Source organism: Balaenoptera ricei, chromosome 6 (genome assembly GCF_028023285.1).
Source record: "Balaenoptera ricei isolate mBalRic1 chromosome 6, mBalRic1.hap2, whole genome shotgun sequence".
Taxonomy (NCBI): Eukaryota; Metazoa; Chordata; class Mammalia; order Artiodactyla; family Balaenopteridae; genus Balaenoptera; species Balaenoptera ricei.
Genome location: NC_082644.1, coordinates 1,990,916 through 2,012,274, shown reverse-complemented (window position 1 = coordinate 2,012,274; position 21,359 = coordinate 1,990,916). Strand labels below are relative to the sequence as shown.

At 47.8% G+C, this 21,359-nt stretch overlaps 1 protein-coding gene and 1 pseudogene across 5 annotated transcripts in view; one reads left to right on the top strand and one right to left on the bottom strand.

Moving 5' to 3' along the window:
• The window catches only part of PALLD (palladin, cytoskeletal associated protein), a 376,343-nt gene that overhangs the window by 351,786 nt on the left and 3,198 nt on the right, over positions 1–21,359 (bottom strand). For all 5 annotated transcript variants that reach the window (XM_059926713.1, XM_059926714.1, XM_059926715.1 and 2 more), the window contains exon 2: positions 13,364–14,329. In XM_059926713.1, the coding sequence (XP_059782696.1) occupies positions 13,364–14,265 (902 nt within the window). In that variant the 5' untranslated portion in view covers positions 14,266–14,329. The remainder of the gene's footprint in view (positions 1–13,363; positions 14,330–21,359) is intronic.
• On the top strand, positions 13,362–17,260 carry LOC132368136 (ubiquitin-conjugating enzyme E2 R1-like; annotated as a pseudogene).

Here is a 21,359-nt window from a genome sequence, read left to right as displayed (position 1 = left end):
GGATTAAAGACCTAAGTGTAAGGCCAGACACTATCAAACTCTTAGAGGAAAACATAGGCAGAACACTCTATGACATAAATCACAGCAAGATCCTTTTTGACCCACCTCCTAGAGAAATGGAAATAAAAACAAAAATAAACAAATGGGACCTAATGAAACTCAAAAGCTTTTGCACAGCAAAGAAAACCATAAACAAGATGAAAAGACAACCCTCAGAATGGGAGAAAATATTTGCAAAGGAAGCAACTGACAAAGGATTAATCTCTAAAATATAAAGGAAGCTCATGCAGCTCAGTATCAAAAAAACTAACAACCCAATCCAAAAATGGGCAGAAGACCTAAATACACATTTCTCCAAAGAAGATATACAGATTGCCAACAAACACATGAAAGGATGTTCAGCATCACTAATCATTAGAGAAATGCAAATCAAAACTACAACGAGGTATCACCTCACACCGCTCAGAATGGCCATCATCAAAAAGTCTACAAACAATAAATGCTGGAGAGGGTGTGGAGAAAAGGGAACCCTCCTGCACTGTTGGTGGGAATGTAAATTGATACAGCCACTATGGAGAACAGTATGGAGGTTCCTTAAAAAACTAATAATAGACCTACCATTCGACCCAGCAATCCCACTACTTGGTATATATCCTGAGAAAACCATAATTCAAAAAGAGTCATGTACCACAATGTTCACTGCAGCTCTATTTATAAGAGCCAGGACATGGAAGCAACCTAAACGTGCACTGACAGAGGAATGGATAAAGAAGATGTGGCACATGGGGCTTCCCTGGTGGCACAGTGGTTGAGAATCTGCCTGCCAATGCAGGGGACACGGGTTCGAGCCCTGGTCTGGGTAGATCCCACATGCCACGGAGCAACTGGGCCTGTGAGCCACAATTACTGAGCCTGTGCGTCTGGAGCCTGTGCTCCGCAACAAGAGAGGCCGCGATAGTGAGAGGCCTGCGCACGGCGATGAAGAGTGGTCCCCGCTTGCCACAACTAGAGAAAGCCTTTGTACAGAAACGAAGACCCAACACAGCCATAGATAAATAAATAAATAAATAAAAGAACGTGAATTTCTTTAAAAAAAAAAAAAAAAAAAGAAGATGTGGCACATACATACAATGGAATATTACTCAGCCATAAAAAGATACGAAATTGAGTTATCTGTAGTGAGGTGGATGGACCTAGAGTCTGTCATACACAGTGAAGTAAGTCAGAAAAACAAATACCATATGCTAACACATATATATGGAATCTAAAAAAAAAAAGGCTCTGAAGAACCTAGGGGCAGGATAGGAATAAAGACGCAGATGTAGAGAATGGACTTGAGGACATGGGGAAGGGGAAGGGCAAGCTGGGACACAGTGAGAGAGTGGCATGGACATATATACCCTACCAAATGTAAAATAGATAGCTAGGGGGAAACAGCTGCATAGCACAGGGAGATCAGCTCAGGGAGATCAGCTCGGTGCTTTGTGACCACCTAGAGGGGTGGGATAGGGAGGGTGGGAGGGAGATGCAAGAGGGAGAAGATATGGGGATATATGTATATGTATAGCTGATGCACTTTGTTATACAGCAGCAACTAACACACCATTTTAAAGCAGTCATACTCCAATAAAGATGTTAAAAAAAAAATACAGTGTAAAAAATAAATAAATAAAAGTATTTTTTTTTCCTTTTGCGTTTGCACACATTTACCTTACAATATAATTTGAATGTGAGGACGGTTTGCACTACTGCTCGTAAACTGGGAATAATCTGCTTTGTTTGTAGCTATTTGATAGAGAATATCAGTGTCCCCCACCTTTAAACATTTTTTGGTTTATGCTGACTGACTTATTTAGCAGTAGTAACTGAATGCAAAAAAAGAATAACCAGGAACCGCTATGTTTTTTAAATATAGAAAAATACTGTAGAAATTCCATTTTTTTTAAAGATAATTTGGAGTCTGAAGTCCAAAGCAGAAAACTTTCAAGGTGTTGTTTCCACTCGCCTGTATTTCTGGAGCCTGCCCTGTCATCTCAGGAGTCATCACAGGGTGAGGTCAGGAATTGAGGACCTGCGTTCTGTTCCCGGCTCCAGGACCAATGAATTCTTTTTCTGTTACCAGGCAAATAATTTCCTAGTTTTCTTAGTTTCCTTATATTTAAATGGTTTAAAAGCTATAGTTGCCATGATGAAATATTTTTAAAGTATAAATGTGAGGCCTCATTTTTATCATACCAGAGGTGCTTCTGGATTAGAATTCTTCATGAATTTTTCACCAACTCCCAAAATTTGAGAGTGGAGAGAAGGGGAGGTGAGGGAGGTGAGGGAACATGTCTTTGTCCTGTTGTCAAGCCGTGCAAGAGAAAGAGGGAACGTCTGATGTGATCTGGTTTTATGCAATAATTCAAATTGTTAACAGGTAATTTGCATGTAAGTTGAGTTGTAAATTGTATGTAACTTTAACGATTGAACAGAAGCTTTAGTTCCATCAGCTTGTCTCTGCTTTGCTGGGGTTTTGGTGGAATTATTCAAAAGTGAAGAAGGAAAACAGGATTTTTTCAGTCCTGGTTGTGGTTATAACTGGTATTTGTGCCAGTTACACTTGGGCAGGGGGGAGAAGTGACTGGTTATAAAGTGGAAATGCCTTGAACCGTGTTCCCATCAGTCCCGCTTCAGCTGGGCTACTTCATCCGCCTCCTGCCCCAGTCCAGATGGCTGCTACTTGGGCCAAACGTAAGATGCTCCAGGCCCGCAACTTCATGGCCCACATGTCAGTCTGGCCATTTGCCCCCCTCTGGACCCCACGCGAGTTGGTCAGGGATGTGTCCCTCACTCAGCCCAGTCTGAGTCTCTGTTTCCGTGACTCGAGTCTTGAATGGCAGATCTGCTCCCTGTGCGCCATCCCTGTATCTGGACCCTGGTACCCGCCTTCCCGCTTTCCTGGGGCGAACACCTCTCCCTACGCCTGGGTCTGCCACCTCGTCACCTCCGGACCCGCTGCCCCCTGCCAGCACCTCGGGTCTCCCGGCCTCTGTCCGTTGCTGGTCCCAGGTCCCCCGGCACCCCTGCTCTCCACGAGTCCTGTCACCTGCTCCCGGGGCCCTGGGAGCTGGCGCATCAATCACCAGGCCTTCCCAGTCTCGGGTCCTGAGCCTCCCGGACCGACTCGGTGGGAGCTAGGTTCTAAAATGTCCCAGTGCAGGCAACTCTTTACTAAAGGTTTTCTTCCATATACCAAATTCCCTTTAAAGGTTTCCTTTTTAGCCTCTCCTAGGTCTCATGTGGAAAAGAAGCTCAAAGTTCTTAGGCATTTGGTACATTTACCAATGCATGGCAGAGGGACCAAGATCTTTGGAACAGACACTAAGAAAAATTTAATGTACATTTATACATTTCCCCCTAAAAAAACCCTCAAAGGATACAAAAACGACCAGCTAACTTTAAACAACAGAACATCTCATCAGAAGCTTAATTTCTCTAGAAGAGCAGAATTTGTAATGACTAAGGAACATTGCTCATGGGCCTTGGTAGACTGGGAGATGACAAGAGAAACTAATTAATAATCCTGTAGCTACTAACTAAATTAGTCCTCCCTTCCCGCTGTAAGAAGAAAGGAGGCAGAAGCATGAACTTGATGGCCCCCAAGTTACGAAACGGTTAAGTGAACTTTAACACAGGAGTTAGGATCTGCTCACCGGAATTAATCCTTTGATGGTAAATCGGTTACCTTTTGTGGTTTTTGAAAGGGTGTGGTGCTCACAGAATACATCTGGAACAGGCCTATTTTGGGAGTAAACCTAAGCGGGGCCATATGTAGTTTGAAAACCTGCAGAACTCTTTTGAGTGACATGTGAATGTATTTCGAACGAAGAATTACTTGTTCCCAAGATTAGTGGGTTAAAAAAAAAATCTAAACAGAATCCAGAAGAAATACTCAATTTCACTTCTATCACAGGCGAAACGATAAGAAAAAATCTTTATGGAAAATATACGTAAACGCAGAATTTAGAATGACATATTTAATTAAATGAATGCATTAGGAAGTTTCTTACTGCCCTCTGCTGTCAGTTTCTAAAAGAAATATAGTAGACTTACTGTAAAAACTGACTCAAGGTGGATTAGCTGAACAAACTGGTTTGAAAAACATTCCCTGCCCCTAATTCCACCAATTTCCAGCCAGTAATGCTGATTTACTTCATGTCTGTGTGTAATGATCTGTCAGCCCAAGGAACCAGCTCCAGCAAGGTGTGTGTCAGTGGATGTACGGTGAGTGGTAAAGTTTGTGATTTGGGAGATACTACATTAATAAGAAAGTACCAGCCTTGCAATTCGTAGTCAATGATGTCTTCCTTATCTTTGTGCCAAATTTCTTAATTTTGAATTTACTTTTTCATATTTACATAATTTAGGCAAACACTCTTCATTAATAAAAGCAAAACTTTCCAGATAAATGCATTAATGGCTTATTTTCTGTAGTATAACCCTGACTTGAACTGTTATTTTCATTTTGGCATATGAAATTAAGAAATGAGAAATACTAACAATAATAGGTAACAGCAAAGTGGCAGTTACTAGGTGCAAGGCACTGTTTTATTTTTTTCACATATTATTTTATTTAGTCATAAAACAGAATGGGGGCGGTGGGTATTATAATTCCCATTTCACAGGTGAATAAACTGAGTCACAAAATAACTTGTTGACGGATGCATTTGGTGAAAGGTGAAGCCGTGATGGGAAACCCTGGAATCTGACCCCAGGGTCACTCCTCTTAAGCTCTTTGCACAGAAGGTACAAATGCTGCACTTACGGAGGAAGAATGTAGAGAAATTACAGTGGCTACTGACGGCGCGCTCCCCGCCTGCTGTTTGTCTGCTGTCCACCCTCTCGTGGCTGGAGCCTGGGCATGGACAACACGCCTGTCCACGCCCAGCCTGGTATCTATCTCTGTCTTGTGGGAAAGTTCTGCCACGTTCAAGGTGTGGTGCACCCAGCATAGGAGCATCTGCCAGTGGAGCCCATGCCTCAGACCAGACACATCCGGGGCTGCCCCTGTGATTGGCCACACATACCTGTGCTTTTCATCTGCCAGACAACTTCTGGCTTCCACCACACTTTCAACAATCTCCAGCAACTCATATTCAAATTATGCACAGCACTTGAGTATATCAGTTGGGCATCCTAAGTTCCCCCCTTAGTCAGTAGCACTGGTTCATGACGAAAGATCCAACCCACCAGGGACAACCAGCACAGCTACCACTTGCCATTCCAGGTTGCCCTTGCCTTGCAAGTACTTGAAAATACAACCCCAGGCTCCAGAGGGCTAACTCTACAGGAAATGAAACAGCACGTAAAACACTGACCGGCTTGAATTCGTTTGCCTCCTTAAATAGGCTGTGGATTGATCAAACCTTGAGTTACGTTACAGAGACAGCACTGCTCATATGTAAGAGGGGAACCCATGTCTCCAGGATGACCTGGAACCAAGAATCTTCAGTCTGCGGAACTCAAAGAATAGAAATGTTGCCATCAGAGCCCTTTATGAATCAAGGCATCCTTCAATGAGGAAAACCAGGCTCCCGGCACAAGGAGCTGACACCAACTGATTAGCAAGTCAGCTTCCAAGTTTGAAATTCCCTGAACCCCTTAAATTATGCTCTGATTCCTGGACCAGGGAGACGGATTTGAGCCGTGCCTCCTGTCTCCTTGCTGGTGGACCTCACAATAACGCACTTGTTTTCCTCAAAAGCCGGGGCCATTGTGTTGGCTCCTATATGTGTCCAGCAGCCAGCCCTTGCTCGGTAACAATTTTCAGTGACCACGAAGGGACCCATGTCTTGTGACCACCTGTCCGTGGCTCTGCAGCCCCCGGGGTGTGTGGGCCTTCACCACTGATCCTGAGTGGCCACCTAGACTGCCCGTGTCCGGAGGGTGGGGTTTCAGTTTCTTGCTTTCCCACCATGGGACTCCAGGCTCCTCAGGCTACTTTCACCTTTGACAAAAGAAAGTGCTCCTGGATCAGAAGTCTTTTGGGTGAGTAACCTTGTTAAAACACGCGTGTGCCTAAACTGTCTAAAACCCTCATCGGGATCATGCATTAGAGTCCCACCTGGGCGGAAATATAAAAGGTCCTCAAAAGTTCAGGTTAGGGATTTCCCTGGTGGTGCAGTGGTTAAGAATCCACCTGCCAATGCAGGGGACACGGGTTCGAGCCCTGGTCCGGGAAGATCCCACATGCCGAGGAGCAGCTAAGCCCTTGCACCACAACTACTGAAGCCTGGGAGCCTAGAGTCCCTGCTCCGCAACAAGAGAAGCCACCACAATGAGAAGCCCGCGCACCGCAACGAAGAGTAGCCCCCGCTCACTGCAACTAGAGAAAGCCCCGCGCGCAGCAACAAAGACCCAATGCAGACAAAAATAAATAAATAAATTTATTTTAAAAATTAAAAAAAAAAAAAGTTCAGGTTAGACATAAATCGCAGCAGTATCTTTTTTGATCCACCTCTTAGAGTAATGAAAATAAAAACAAAAATAAACAAATGGGACCTAATTGAACTTAAAAGCTTTTGCACAGCAAAGGAAACCATAAACAAAACGAAAAGACAACCCACAGAATGGGAGAAAATATTTCCAAATGAAGCAACCACCAAGGAATTAATCTCCAAAATATAAAAACAGCTCATGGAGCTCTATGTCAAAAAAACAACCCAGTCAAAAGATGGGCAGAAGATCTAAATAGATATTTCTCCAAAGAAGACATACAGATGTCCAAAAAGCACATGAAAAGATGCTCGACATCACTAATGATCAGAGAAATGCAAATCAAAACTACAGTGAGGTATCACCTCACAGCGGTTAGAATGGCAATCATCAAAAAGTCTACAAACAATAAATGCTGGAGAGGGTGTGGAGAAAAGGAAACCCTCTTGCACTGTTGGTGGGAATGTAAATTGATACAGCCACTATGGAGAACAGTGTGGAGGTTCCTTAAAAAACTAAAAATAGAACTGCCATATGACTCAGCAATCCCACTCCTGGGCATATACCCAGAGAAAACCATAATTCAAAAAGATACTTGCACCTCAATGTTCACTGCAGCACTATTCACAATAGCCAAGACATGGAAGCAAGCTAAATGTCCATCGACAGAGGAATGGATAAAGAAGACGTGGTACATATATACAATGGAATTGTATATATTACTCAACCATAAAAAGAACGAAATAATGCAGCAACACCGATTTCCAGCAACATGGATAGACCTAGAGATTATTATACTAAGTGGAATAACTCAGACAGAGAAAGACAAATATCATATGATATCACTCATATGTGGAATCTAATTTTAAAAAATGATACAAATGAACTTATTTACAAAACAGAAATAAACTCACCGATTTCAAAAACAAATTTATGGTTACCAAAGGGGACGTGTGGGTGGGGGAGGGATAAATTAGGAGCTTGGGACTGACATATACAAGCTACTATATATAGAATAGATAACCAACAAGGACCTACTGTATAGCACAGGGAGCTCTACTCAGTATTCTGTAATAACCTAGATGGGAAAAGTATCTGATAAAGAATCAATATATGTATATGTATAACCGAATCACTTTGCTGTACACTTGAAACTAACACAGCATTGTAAATCAACTATATTCCAATAGAATTTTTAAAAAGTAGTTCAGGTTAAAGTCCTGAACCCTGGGTTAAAGTCCCAGAGTCTTGGATTTCTTTGTCTGTCCAGGTTGGTCTAAGTCTGTTGAATTTGTTAGGATTGGCCAATAGGGGGAGGCCTTTGGATGACTGTAGCAGAACTTTATTAAACCTGATTTAAGGAAGGTCCCCGACTCAGGAGATAGAAGACATTGCTCCCCGGCTGGAAACCCTGCCTCATGGAAGTGTCGGGGGTTTTCCCCCATGATGTGCAGTGGCTCCACAGGAGCCCACCCCAGAAGAACATACCCCGTGCCTGGGTTAAAGGCATTTCCACCCAAAACACCTCCTTGGTGTCATTTTGCTCTGGTCATCCTGAGAGAAACCTTTCAAATGAGGAACATTAATAGTATACCTGACTGTAGTCCCTTGGGATGTATTCTTCAAAACTGGTCAATGTTTAGCTACGAGCCGATGGAAAAGAAGAAAATGATTTTCTCTGTAACACTGCCTGGCCCCAGTATCAGCTGGAATCAGGGTGAAATGGCCAGAGAATGGGTCTTTGAACTACGATACTATCTTATAGTTCGATTTGTTTTGTTAGAGAGAGGAAAACCGGGATGAAATCCCATTGCACAGTCATTTATGTCTTTATATCAGAATAAGAATTTGCAGAAGAGATGTAAAATTGTGGTTCAGAGGGAAGAACCTCAGAAAAAGCCTGTTTCAATTGAGTCAAAGCCTGACCATGATCTTGACCTACTACCTCCAGTCCCTCCGTCAGCCCCTCCTGTGGTTTCCCTGTCTTATGAAGGGGGTCTTCCTGTAGTCAGTGCAAAGGGTCCTACCAGCCCTCCTAGGGCTGCTGGTCCGGCTCTGTACTGCCCATACCAGATGGTCACAGAGGAACACTCTTTCCTCCCCATACCCACCAGGGTATTCAGTTTGGCCCAGGGAACACTCTACCTCAGGCAGGGCATTTCCGTTAAGAGAGGTCCCAGCAGGCTTAGATGACCAAGGCCAACCCAGGGGATCCTCCCGTATCAGCCTTGGATTTATACCACTGGAGAACCAATAAGCCATCTTACTGAGATGATCCTCAGAAAATGGGGAGTCTCCTTACATCCGTTTTGCTACTCACCACCCTCCCTGGGCTGACAGACAGGCCCTGGTGCCTCCCCTGCTGCGGAAGAGCGCAGGACGGTATCAGAGAAGGCCGCCAGGAAGCTGGACGCTTCCCTGACTCACGATCAAAGCGTCCAGTCAGGACTCGGGCGGCCCAGGCCACACCTGGAGCTGAACCAGGACGATGGGACCCCAAAGGCCCAAGGGGACTGAGCAAGCCTGAATCATCATAAGGAATGTTCAATAACCAGACTTCAACAGGAGCCCCCAAACAACAGAGCTTGAAGAAGATCCAGGAAGTACAGCAAGGACCCCAGGAGAACCCATCCACCTTCCTTGAGGGGGTTTTTGAGGCTTACAGATGATATACTGATAGGGATCTGGAACACCCAGCTGTGACTGCTCAAATGCCCTGTTCCCTTTTTGGGAACATTAAATGCACTCCCACATCAAGCCTCTGCCCCACAAGCTGCCCCATTATGATCGGGAGACCAAGCCTCCCCCAGAAGGCCCTGGAGAAATTCCGCAAAAAGTAAGAGTGGATGTTTGGGCTGATGGGAGGCCAGGAAGAGACAAGACGGCTTACCTAGTAGTAGTAAAACTCCATCCAGAGGCCAAGGCTCCAAATGTAAAGCAATAGGCATTTAAAGAGGCATTTGAAAGAAGGTATAAAGCCTCTGACGACCACCTTTCTTAAATGCCAATTATTCTGACCTTGTCAATCCTCATATAGCACTCCCATCCTGTCAGTTCAAAAACCCGGGACCAGCGATGACTTTTACACAGGATTTGAGGGCTGTTAACCAAACTGTAGAGGATATACATCTGGTGATGCCAAATCTTTACACTTTACTTACAACTTTATCCGGAGACTTTTGCTGGTTTTACAGTTCTGGAGTTAAAAGATGCCTTTTACTGCATACCCCTAAGTCCTGAGACCCAGGGGTTTGCCTTTGAATGGGACGATCCAGAGTCTGACGTAAAACAACGATACTGCTGGATGGGACTCCCACAAGGATTGAAGCAGGACCCCACCATCTTCCGGGAAGCCTTAGCCACGGACTGAAGGGATCTCCAATTAAATGAGGGAGTCTTACTCCAATATGTGGATGGTATACTAACGGCTCGTAGAACTAAGGAAGCGTTAAGACCAAAATACTGCAAGGGAAAAGCACAGATTTCTCAACCAACTCTAAGATATTTAGGATTTGAGGTATCAAAAGGACAAAGAAACGTATTGCCAGATGGAAGAGAAGCATTAGTTATGGTGACTGTAGCCACCACCAGAAGGCATTCTTGAGGATTCTTAGGAATTGCTGGGTTTTGTCGTATTTGGATTCCTAACTTTGAACTCTGAGACAATATGAAGCTCTTAAAGGAAATGACAATAAGCCATTAAGCTGGACTCCGCGATGCCATAATGAGTTCCACAGCATCAAGGAGAAGCTTTTCACAGCCCAGCACTTGGTCGCCCAGGCATTTTGTGTCTGAAAGACAGGGCATGAGTCTTGGAATGCTAACTCAATGTTTAGGTACATCCAGAAGGCCAGTAGTTTACTTTTCTTGAGTCCAGCGATCAGGCGTGTACGTCAAGTATGGCCAGTTTGCCTCTGGGCTGTGGCTGCAACCTATGACCTTTCACAGGAGGCTGAAAAATGTACCCTGAGCCAGCCTGCCACTGTGCATGCCCCGCGCAGTGTGCTACCTTGACTTGAACGAAGCGGCGGATGCAGGCTTACTTCGGGGAGGCTGGGCAAATACCAGGCCTCACCACTTGGCACCCCAAATGTCACATTACAGGTGGTCTCCACTCTAAACCCAGCCGCTCTGCTCCCCAGGACGACAGGAGAGCCTGCTCACGACTGTATACAAATAATTGAGTACAACCTGAGTGATCAGCCTTTAGAAAATCTGGAAATGGAAATATTCACGGACGCGAGCAGCTGCACGGACGAGGCGGGGCTTGGAGAGGCCGGGTGTGCAGCTGTAACTCATCAGGAAGCCCTAGAAGCAGAAGCCCCCGTCCAGGTCCGTCTGCCCAGAAGGCCGAGCTCACAGCCCGCACAGACCCCTGAGCCTTGGCGCTAAGGAGAAGGTGACTATCTATACCGATTCCAAGTTTGCCTTCTCTGTCCTACATGCACACGGGGCCACCTGGAGGGACTGGTCTACTGACATCAGGAGGAAAGACATTCAACATGCAGAGGCGACACCAGCCTCATTAGATGCTGTTTTATATATATATATATGTATACACACATATTTATATGTATAGATGCTGGAATAAGTAGCCATAGGACATTGCCTGGGCCACCCAAAGACTGATCGTTATATAACTAACGGAAATTAGGCTGATCAGACAGCAAAACAGGCAGCCAGAACCAAAAACCCAGATCCTAAGGCTTCAGCACTCATTCCAAGTGTGGACCTGTCCCTGTTTAAGCCTCAGATCTGGAAATGGATCTTGAGAGAGCAGACGCATGGGGATTTCATGCTGACTCCCGAGACTTAGATGGTGATCGGGACCAAACAACCACAGAGGCTGGATTTATAATGAGCTTATACATGAGCACGTGATGCAAGGAACTATTACTCACCTACACCAAGGTACCCATGATGGGAGGGCTGCACAAGTTTATTGTTGGTCTATAAATGCAAATGACCATCCAAAAGGTAATACAAAATTGCCTGATCTGCACTGGAAACAATCCTAAAACTGGGCCACCCCTGACGATAAAAGGGGTGCAAACCCAAGGGACAGAACCAGGGGATGAATGGTAAACAGACTTTACTGCTAGGCTAGGAATCAGGGAACACTGTAGATATTTGCTGGTGTTGGTGACGCCCCTGCACAGAATGGGGCAAAGCTTCTCCACGCAGGACAGAGAATGCTTCCTAGGTAACAAAGCCCTTCCTCAAAGAAATGATCCCTCGTTTTGGGTCGCATCTTTCAATTCAAAGTGACAACAGAGGAGCTTTCATAGCCAAGGTGACTCAAAGGTGTCTGGGGCCCTTGGAACACGATGGAATTTCATGCTTCCTGGAGACCTCAGTCTGCAGGGAGGACTGAAACGATGAATCATTCCTTCAAAGAGACAGTCACCAAAAGAGGCCAAGAAACCAACGTGACTTGGGATAAGGTCTTACCAGCTGCCCTGCTGAGGGTCAGAGTGGCCCCTAGAAGCAAGCTCCAATTGCGCCCTTATGCGATGTTCTCTGGGAGACCTTCCTTAAGGTCTCATGCGGTAACAGAATTAGATTTGATAAAATGTGTACAGTCTCTCAGTGGTGTCGTATCTCCTATACATGAAAAGCATCAAGTCCGTTACTGTTTCCCATGGACGTCCCCCCGCACTGCACAAGCCCAGGGACTGGGTCCTCCTTGAACCTGGACAAACCAACAGACAGCCTGAGGGCCAGTGAAGCCCGTGTGGAACGGCTCCTACGACGTCCTTCTGGTTACACATCCTCCAGTAAAGCTAAAAAGAGTCAAGCCTTGGGTCTCCTACTCCCAGAAACCTTAAATCACTTTTCAGAAGGGAACAGAACAGCTAAGACTCCACCTGGCTGTGACGAGAAGACAACCATATCTCGACAGTAGCCCTTTTCTGCCCGAGAGTCTGGACCAAGCCTACATAAATCCAAATTCAATCACTAAAATGTTAAAAATAACATGTTTTCACGGATTCCCAAAGTCGCAGTTCTGCGTATCTTAGGGCTAAACCCTCTTTACTCATCAAATTTGTCCTCGTCCATCTTGTATATTTAAAAAGCCCTCTCCCCCACTCGCAGGATGACTGCCCAAGACTTCAGAGTTCAAGGTGGGACCCAGGAATGCTTACAAATAAGTGCAAAACAATTTCATTCCTCTTATAAAGATCCACGCCCCTCATCAGCCGAAAGCAGCTAGCCGGGTCCTCGCCCCTACTTCCCTCCAGACTGAGGAACGCACAGAGGAGACGCAGGTAAAACATCGCCCAGCTTAAACTCGTTTGCCTCCTTAAGTACGTTCATTGCGCAAACCTGAAGTTATTTTACAGAGACAGCCCTGCGCATGTGCAAGACGGGAACGGGCGTCTCCAGGATGACCCCAACAGCACGAGGAGCTTTCTTGGACTGATTAGCAAGGCAGCTTCCAAGCCTGAAATTCCCTAAACCCTTAAGTTCCGCCCTGATCCCTGGGTCGGGAGATGGATTTGAGCCGGGCCTCCTGTCTCCTTGCTGGTCGACCTCACAATGAAGCTTTTTCTTTTCACAAAGGCCGGGGCCACCCATCTTAGTTTAGGCATGCGGGATCTAGTTCCCCCACCAGGGATCCAAGCGGGTGCCCTGCATTGGGAGCACGGAGGTTTACCCACTGGACCACCAGGGAAGTCCGCATGCAGCAACTAAGACCCAGCACAGCCTGAAAGAGTAAATAAGTTTAAAAAAAAAAAAAAAAGCCGGGGCCATAATATTGGCTTCTATGCGCTTCCGGGAGCCAGCCCTTGCTAGGTAACAGAAATCTCTTCTTTCACGTTAAAGTAAAACCAAAAGTCCACGCGCATCATCTCATAGCATCTCCACAACCAAAGAGTCGTACCTGACCCGAGGAGGTGGGTTCCCGGCGACTCTGCACTCGAGGTACACCCGACTTCCTTCTGCCACCTCTCGGCTCCGCAGCTTCTGGATGAACCGGGGAGCGGCCAGCAGGTGGCGGGCGGCCGGGGGAGAGGGGCTTCGGCTGGGCTGGACCGCGTCCCGGGCCGCCGCGGGGTGATGCCCGGGCTCGGGCTCGGGCCCGGCTTCCACCTCCCGCTGGTCCCCGGTGGGGCTCCGGCTGGCCGAGGCGCTCGTCGGGGCTGACAGCTGGTTCTTAGGGGACAGGTACCCGCTGTCCGGGGACGAGGACTCCCCGTTGGGGTTCCTGGTTCTCGGCTTGGAGGTTTCTCTGAAGATGGCCGTCAGCTCCTCGATGAGGGTGGCCGCCTTTTTGCACAGCGGGCTCTGGGGCCCGGCCCTGCCCCCGTGCGCGGCTCTGGGCTTGGCACTGGCGCCGGGGGCTTTGGCACCGTGTTGCCCTGCCCTGCGGAGACTCCGGATGTAGCTGGGCCGGGCCAGCAGGGGCGAGACGCCGGGCTTCCTCCTGGGCGCAGGCGAGGAGATGCGCTCGGCTGGCTCTGCTGGCAGCGGCGGGACAGGTGCAGGCCTGTGGGCGCCAGGCGTCCCCGGGGATGCGTGCTCACCCGGCCTGGCCTCCTGAGGGGGAGGCGACCCCCAGAGGCTCCCAGGAGAGAGGCTGAAAATCTGTGAGTCCTCCCTTTCCGAGTCGCAGTCTTCTGTCTCTGAGTTGGCTATGGCTCTGCGGGCCAGGTCCAGACTCTTGTTTATCTCCTCCTGGCTGAGGAAGGCCGACAGCCCGGGCAAGAAGTCTGCGTTCTCACCATCTTCCGCCACGTCCGACAGGGAGTCGTAGAAGGAGTCTCGGGAGGACGTGTCGGACATAGTCGAGAGGCGCTCATGCACTCTGTCTGCTCTGGACGGGAAGGCAGGGGCCTGGAAACCAGCTCTGAAGGACAAGAGACACAACTATGGTTAGTAGGAGTGACTGGGGTGTGTGTGTGTGTGTGTGTGTGTGTGTGTTTGTGTGTGATCACAATACTGCTCATCCACAAGTTGGGAGAAACAGTAAGGCAAAGATATATGCTTTTCAAGTCATTTTCCCCTATAAATTGGAAGAAACGTCAAGCATACTTGTGTTTATCATTTTAATTTGGTATTTGCCCTGTGAGTGAATACTAATCATCTCACTAAGCATCATTACGTAACTCAGGAGGGCCACGCCTGCCGTGGGTGCTGTGAGTGGACCAGGACCTCTGCCTCTTGGGCCCCCTTCCCTCCCTCCTCACCCCTCCTTACAGCTCTAATTTCATTGATGTTATGAGAACAGGAGTTTGTTGATATTTTAAGCAAATCTGACTCTGCTTATGTCACCCTAAACCACGAAATGCATTTTGATTCCAATTTTCATTGGTTTTTTTTTTTTTAATTTTTATTTACTTATTTATTTATTTATGGCTGTGTTGGGTCTTCGTTTCTGTGCGAGGGCTTTCTCTAGTTGCGGCAAGCGGGGGCCACTCTTCATCGCGGTGCGCGGGCCTCTCACTATCGCGGCCTCTCTTGTTGGGAGCACAGGCTCCAGACGCGCAGGCTCAGTAATTGTGGCTCACGGGCCTAGCTGCTCCACGGCATGTGGGATCTTCCCAGACCAGGGCTCGAACCCGTGTCCCCTGCATTGGCAGGCAGATTCTCAACCACTGCGCCACCAGGGAAGCCCTTTCATTGGTTTTTAGTTTTCGGTGAAATTTTTGAAACTTGTTCTTTTCCTGGTGTCCAGACATGTGTATTCACATTCATTCATTCACTAGTTAAATCAAGGCAGAGTTGAAATCGCTTACTGAATTTCAGGTGCAGAGGGACAGCTGCGCTCTAGACCAGGGGTTGGCAAACTTCCCCACAAATGGGCGGATAACCCCAGACCACTCAGCATGAGGGGGCATTGTGCCGACAGCGCTCTGCAGATTATTTCACTTAAAACCCTTACAACTGGCGGCCCCAGTTTAGAAAGGGGAAAACTGAGCCAGAGGATGTGAGAACAAGAGCCCAGACGACGAGCCCAGAGCCCACGCTTTCGCCATATGCTTCCCTACCATCGTATGTATCGTTTCACAGCCGAGGTCCCAGCAATGGATCCGACTAAGAAAACGTGGGTCAGAAATCAGAGTTCTGCTATTAAGGATATTTAGTGCAAAGTGAAAATAACATGATAGATTTTAAAACCTCACAAAAAGCACTGTCCAAGGAAGCTAGAGAGCACACTTCTGAATGGTGAAACAACTTTAAATTCTTTTTTTTTTTTTTAAATAGGGAGTGTTTGCCGGAGGCAGATTAAATCACCTGTTTATTAATTTATATTTTGGTTTTAAAGAGGCACCATCCGACAAGATCCAGTTGTCCAGATTAGGTGTAGCTTAGAAACCACTTGCACAGTGAAAAAGAAAACAATAGCAGGAAGGCATATATGGTCCGGGTTTAATCTGCAACCCCGACATTGCCGCTAGAACATGCACGTGGGCTCGGGAAAGCGCTCATAACATGTATGAAAGGGGAAGTTTCCACGTGGCCCAAACTCACCAGAAAATTATGCTTCAGAGATTTCCATGTTATTCAACCTTCGCATTAAAAGGTCGTAATCAAAGAGATACAACTGCAAACATTTCCGTTATTGCCCTGAGATTTCATGTGTTATTTCACACAGCGCTTCTGGCAATTCCGTGCTGGTGAGATCCATACAGAAAATGCAACACACCGGCAGCGGCGCAGAGCTAATGGAGCGCCCGGGGCCTCCTGGCGGCAGACGTCCCGTGGCTCCCACGCGCCCCCGGCCCCGCCCGCCGCCGCCATGGCCGGGTCGCCGGCGCCCAGCTCGCAGGAGGCGCTTCTGCTGGAGCTCAAGGGGCTGCAGCAGGAGCCGGTGGAGGGCGTCCCGCTGAGCCCTGTGGACGAGGGCCGCCTGTCTACCTGGGCGGTGGCCATCTTCGGCCGCGACACCTACCACGAGGGCGGCTACTTCAAGGCGCCTCGAGAGCCCCATCGATGACCGCCGGCCTGTTAGTCCCGGACCAAGATATGGCACCCCGACATCTATCGGACTGGGGACGTGTGCATCTCCGTCCTCCGCCCACCCCGGTCCGTGACGCCCTCAGAGCGGCGGAGCCCCGCCCAGAACGTCAGGTCGCTGCTGCAGAACGTCAGGACGCTGCCCTTGAGCGCCGTCTCCCTCCGCCACGGACCCTACGCCTCTCCCTGCCCACGGGGGCGCCTCCGTGACGCACGGCAAGCGGGAAGAGAGCAAAGGTTAGGACCGCGAGAACACGGACAGCATCCGGAAGCAGGGCCCGGGGACCACGGTGCACGCGGAGCAGGGCGGCATGCAGGTGGCCACCACGCCTGCCGGGTCCTGCGTGAAGACCAGGACCCCGGCGCCCACAGGGACGCAGAGCTTTTCCACGAGGACGGCGAGGCCGAGGCCGACCGCTGCTTCTGGGACGACTCGCAGGACTCGGGTACCCAGGAGCCCTGACACCGCATCTTACCTCAGCCACCTGCCTGTCTGCCGCCACCACCACCTCCGGGCGCCCCGCGGGGTCCCCCAGCCCATGTCTCCTCCGCCTCCGCCTCCAGGGAGGCCGCCGCCCTCGAGGCCCTGGGCCCCGCGTGGGCCGCAGCCAGAGACTCGGAGTCCCGCCTCGCGAGTGGACGGGTTGACTCGGGGTCATCTCTCCTCTCTACTTTGGTTTGTTTGGAATCTAAATAAAGCGACTTTATGAGAAAAAGAAAAGAAAATGCAACACACTAAAAAGGAACTAATGTGTAAAAAGGAGTAAAGAGGGGGTGAGGTCAGTGTCCACTTGTGCAAGCAGGGTTGACGATTGGAAAGTGTGAGGCATAAGGTGTGCTCCCACGTCTATAAATCTTTGCCCCCTGCCTCTGTCCTCTTTTCTGAAGGAAGTCGAATTGCTTGGAAGTTCCCTCTTCTCCTCTGCATCTCCTTCATCGCTTCCTTGTTAGTTTGGTTTAGTTGTCGTTTCCCCTAAAACTCCCGTAAGCTGCAACTATTTTATGTTTTCTTTGGATTCCTGCGGGTCTAGCTTCTTCATGTGGAGAAATGGCCCTGCCCAGTTTAGTCACTCTTCCTTTACCAGAATGATAAATTGACCATGAATTCCACTTACTATGTGCAAGGGAAGCTTCCAGGAGGGCGAAGATGAGCCAGGCATGGTCTCTTCTGTAACCATCTTACAACCCAGGAGGAGGGATTAGGCAAGAGTCAAGAATGACCCAAAGACAAGGAGGAACATGATGATTCCTGTTAAAATAGGAGATCGGATGGTGGGAGAAATCACACGAATTTGGCGGTGCCATTCCTTTGCTGCTTTTTTTGCCAGTGGTCCCCCAGCTAATAAGAGAAGGTGCAAACGGGGCAGGCAGGTTACCTGTGCGCCCCTGGATGGTCAGCGAGATGTGAAGTCTCAGGCCTCGTCCCCCACGATCACTGTGACAGGCGCTGCGCCCACGCCCAGCCGTCTGCTTCCCGCTCTGAATATCGTCTTCTTTCACGCCCCTGAGCTTTGCACACGTGGTTTCTTTCGCCTTTCCCGTCTGTTGTGTTTTTCCAACTCCAGCTCATCCTTGAAAACTACTTAATTTCACTTCTTGTTGGTACTTTCTATGATCCTCCAGTCAATACAATTCACTCCTTCTTTGAAACATGACACTCTGCAGGTATTTTGTTGTAACATTCATTTTATTGAACTCTAAGGATTAGTTAAGAACCCTGTGAAGGCCAGGAAAGCAGGTGTTGACTGACAGCCTCTCTGTGCTGGACGTCTGGCAGTGTCTGGGTCACGATCGTGGCAGGTGAAGGAGAAAACCACACCTAGTGTTTGAACCAGTTTTGAGCCCTGGGTGGGAATTGACAGGAGAGGGATCCACACATCCACAGCAGACACAGGACACCCTGCAGGTATTTTGTCCCCTCCTGTCCCGGAGGCCCCTCCTGTCCCCTCCACCCACTCTCAGCCCCAGGCCCCGTGGCACCTCCCTGGGACAGGCTCTCTTCGGTGACGAATCGTTCTGCTCTTTGCCCGGCTTTGTCACCTGTCTTTTCAGTGGTCACTCATCGCCGGGGCTCTGCTTTCTGAGAAGAACTTGATAAAGTTATCAGTGCTGCATGTTCATAGCTGTTAATGAATACACATAAAATACACATTACATGTTCTTGTACCAGTACAAAATGGTGGTAGTTCTGACACCACGTTAAAAAAAAAAGTAGACAGTGATTCGTATGGTTTTCATTACCCTCAAAGAAAGTTTGTCATGAAAAAATTCAGAACCAGAAAGACATTTGTTTTCTGGCATCCCTGCTATTAGACGTCGGGAATTCTCTAAATGTTGAAACTCTTCGACGCGTGGATACCGGCGAGCTCAGGGTTAAATTCTGAGTCATAGAAATATTGGGTTGGCCCAAAAGTTCATTCAGGTTTTTCTGTAACCAACTTTTTGGCCAACCCAATACAAATCATGTTTCTGGCTTAGGTTCTCTGCTGTCTTATTCATCAGCATGGATTCGTTGAGTGCCGGCTATGCACTAGGCGCCTCTTCTGCAGGCTGGGGACACAGCCGTGAGGAAGATGGGCTTCTCTGCCCTAAGAAGCTGCCATTTCAACAGGAAAAAAGACAAAAGTAGGAAACCAAGGAAATGTCAGGTTCTGATTCTCTTATACTTGGTTTGGTCTCAAATCTTTTGTTAGTTGATTTTGGGAAACTGTACTGTGATTTATCCCTCAGATCATCTTTCAGAGTTGTTAGGGTACAAGTGGGATGGGACGGGATGGACGGATGCTTGCGGGCTCCCATCGGTGTCCGTAGACCGTAGCAGTTCTGGACAGCTCACTGTGGGTGTGAGGGGCTGACGGTAACAGCAGGACACTTCAGGCCGGCGGTGCCTCAGACTCGGGGACTGTGCAGTGAAGGAGCTGCGGGCGCCCTGGGGGTTCTCTGAAGGCAGACCCCTCCATCAGGTGATGATGCCAAACCCTCAGGCATTAGCAAACGTGTAATAAAGCACAGGCTTGGGAGGGTCTGCAAATACTGGGAGGCATTATGGCTGCCCGTCCACCTTGACCTTCAGCAGACCTATCAGCGTCTGGCGTATCCCAAGGAAATTTTGCTATAAGATGTCAGCTCCCATGGTCACCTACGTCGTTACATCCCTGTGCATATTTCATCCATTCTCAAGGAATTTTATGCCATTTAGTTGATAGATTATTTCTCATTGTTAATTTTACGGTTCTCAACTTCTCCCTAGGTTCACATTATCTGAATTCTGTTGGACCCATATTCCACTATGAAATATAGAGCGTGTAAGTTTTCACTGAACATTTAATATTTCATATATCACACATTCTGACATAAGCAATTCTATCATCTTAAATTGTCTTGGCATTATGATCTTGGTATTTGGGAAGACATTTATTTTTGAGCTCCTGAATATGTAATAGACATATAAAGCTATATGATTCACATACGTATATGAATATACAAATAATAGAAAAAAATAGACAAATTTTTAAATTATGAATAACATTTGTTTTGAGAGTTGCTGGCTTTGGAGGATAATTATCTGAAAACAAGATCTGTGCTATCCAGGACAACCTTCTATTTTGTTGGTCAGAAAATACTTGTGGGACACCCCCTGCACCGTCCCCAGTGGCAAGGAACATAGGCTGTTGAAATGTAAAAAAAACTCCCCGACTTGAGAGGAGGTTGGGGAAGACAAGGCACCTCATGAGAAGCATCAGAGTCTAGGAGGAAGAATAATCCAGTTACAAACAACAAAAGCTTGATTTCCAAGTTTTGAGCTGCAGGCTTTCCTATAAAGATGATCCAACTTGCAATGGTTGGACTAATCAACTTTACGATGCTGTGAAAGCGATAGGCCTTCGGTAGAATCCGTACTTGGAATTTTGAGCTTTTATCTTTTCCCAGGCCAGTGATGTGCAGTCTGATCCCCTCTCGAGATGCTGGGCAGCGGCCGCAGTGCCCAGCCAGCTCCGCGATCACGAGGGTAAACAACTGACGTACTTACAACCCTCTGGACCCAGACAACCACTCTGCTTTTCACTGTCACTACGGTATTCAATCAATTACATGGAATATTCAACATTTTACTAGAAAACAGGCTTTGTGTTAGATGATTTCACCCAACTGCAGGCTGATGGAAGTGTTCTGGGCACCTTGAAGGTGAGACAGGCTGGGACCTGGGACCCTTTGCTGCAGGGCTTGCACCTGGACACATCTCTCCTCAAGCAATAAAATACAAGGAAACTGTAAGGGACTAAAAATAACTGTGTGCATGCGCAGCTGGGGCAAATTCTGGACAAAAGATACAAAACGACCAAAAAACCCAACTGCCACTTCTGAAGAGCCCGGAGCAAAAGCAGGGTGTCGGGAGCAAAAGCAGGGTACTGCACATGCCCCCTGCACACACCACCCCCAAAGGGATGGGCAAAACACCTAAGCCACCCCTCCTGCCGACCCCTGGACACACTCCTACCCTCACCCCATATAAGGAACCATCCTGCCCCGCCATCAGCGAGCGAGCAAGGGCACCTGTTTCTTGTTTCGCTTCTCCTGTTGCAGCAGGGGCCCCCATAAAGCCTTGCCTGAATTTCTCATCTGGCCTCTTATCAATTTCTATTGATTAAGGAGGCCAAGAGCCCTGGTTGGTAACAAAGGTGGGGTGGGCTAAGCTGTGACGTTTGGTAGGTGAGGTGTATTCAATGCATTTTCAACGTGTGATAGGTCTGCCAGGAGGGAACCCCATCATGAGCTCAGGAAGATCTGTAGTGAACCATTGGATCCTGAGAATAATAGATGGGGTGAACACTATTTTTCTTTTGATTATTTTGATTACCCAACCTACAGCATAAAAACATTCAATTGTTTGGCCAAAGTTGAACCAGGAAATGGTAGAC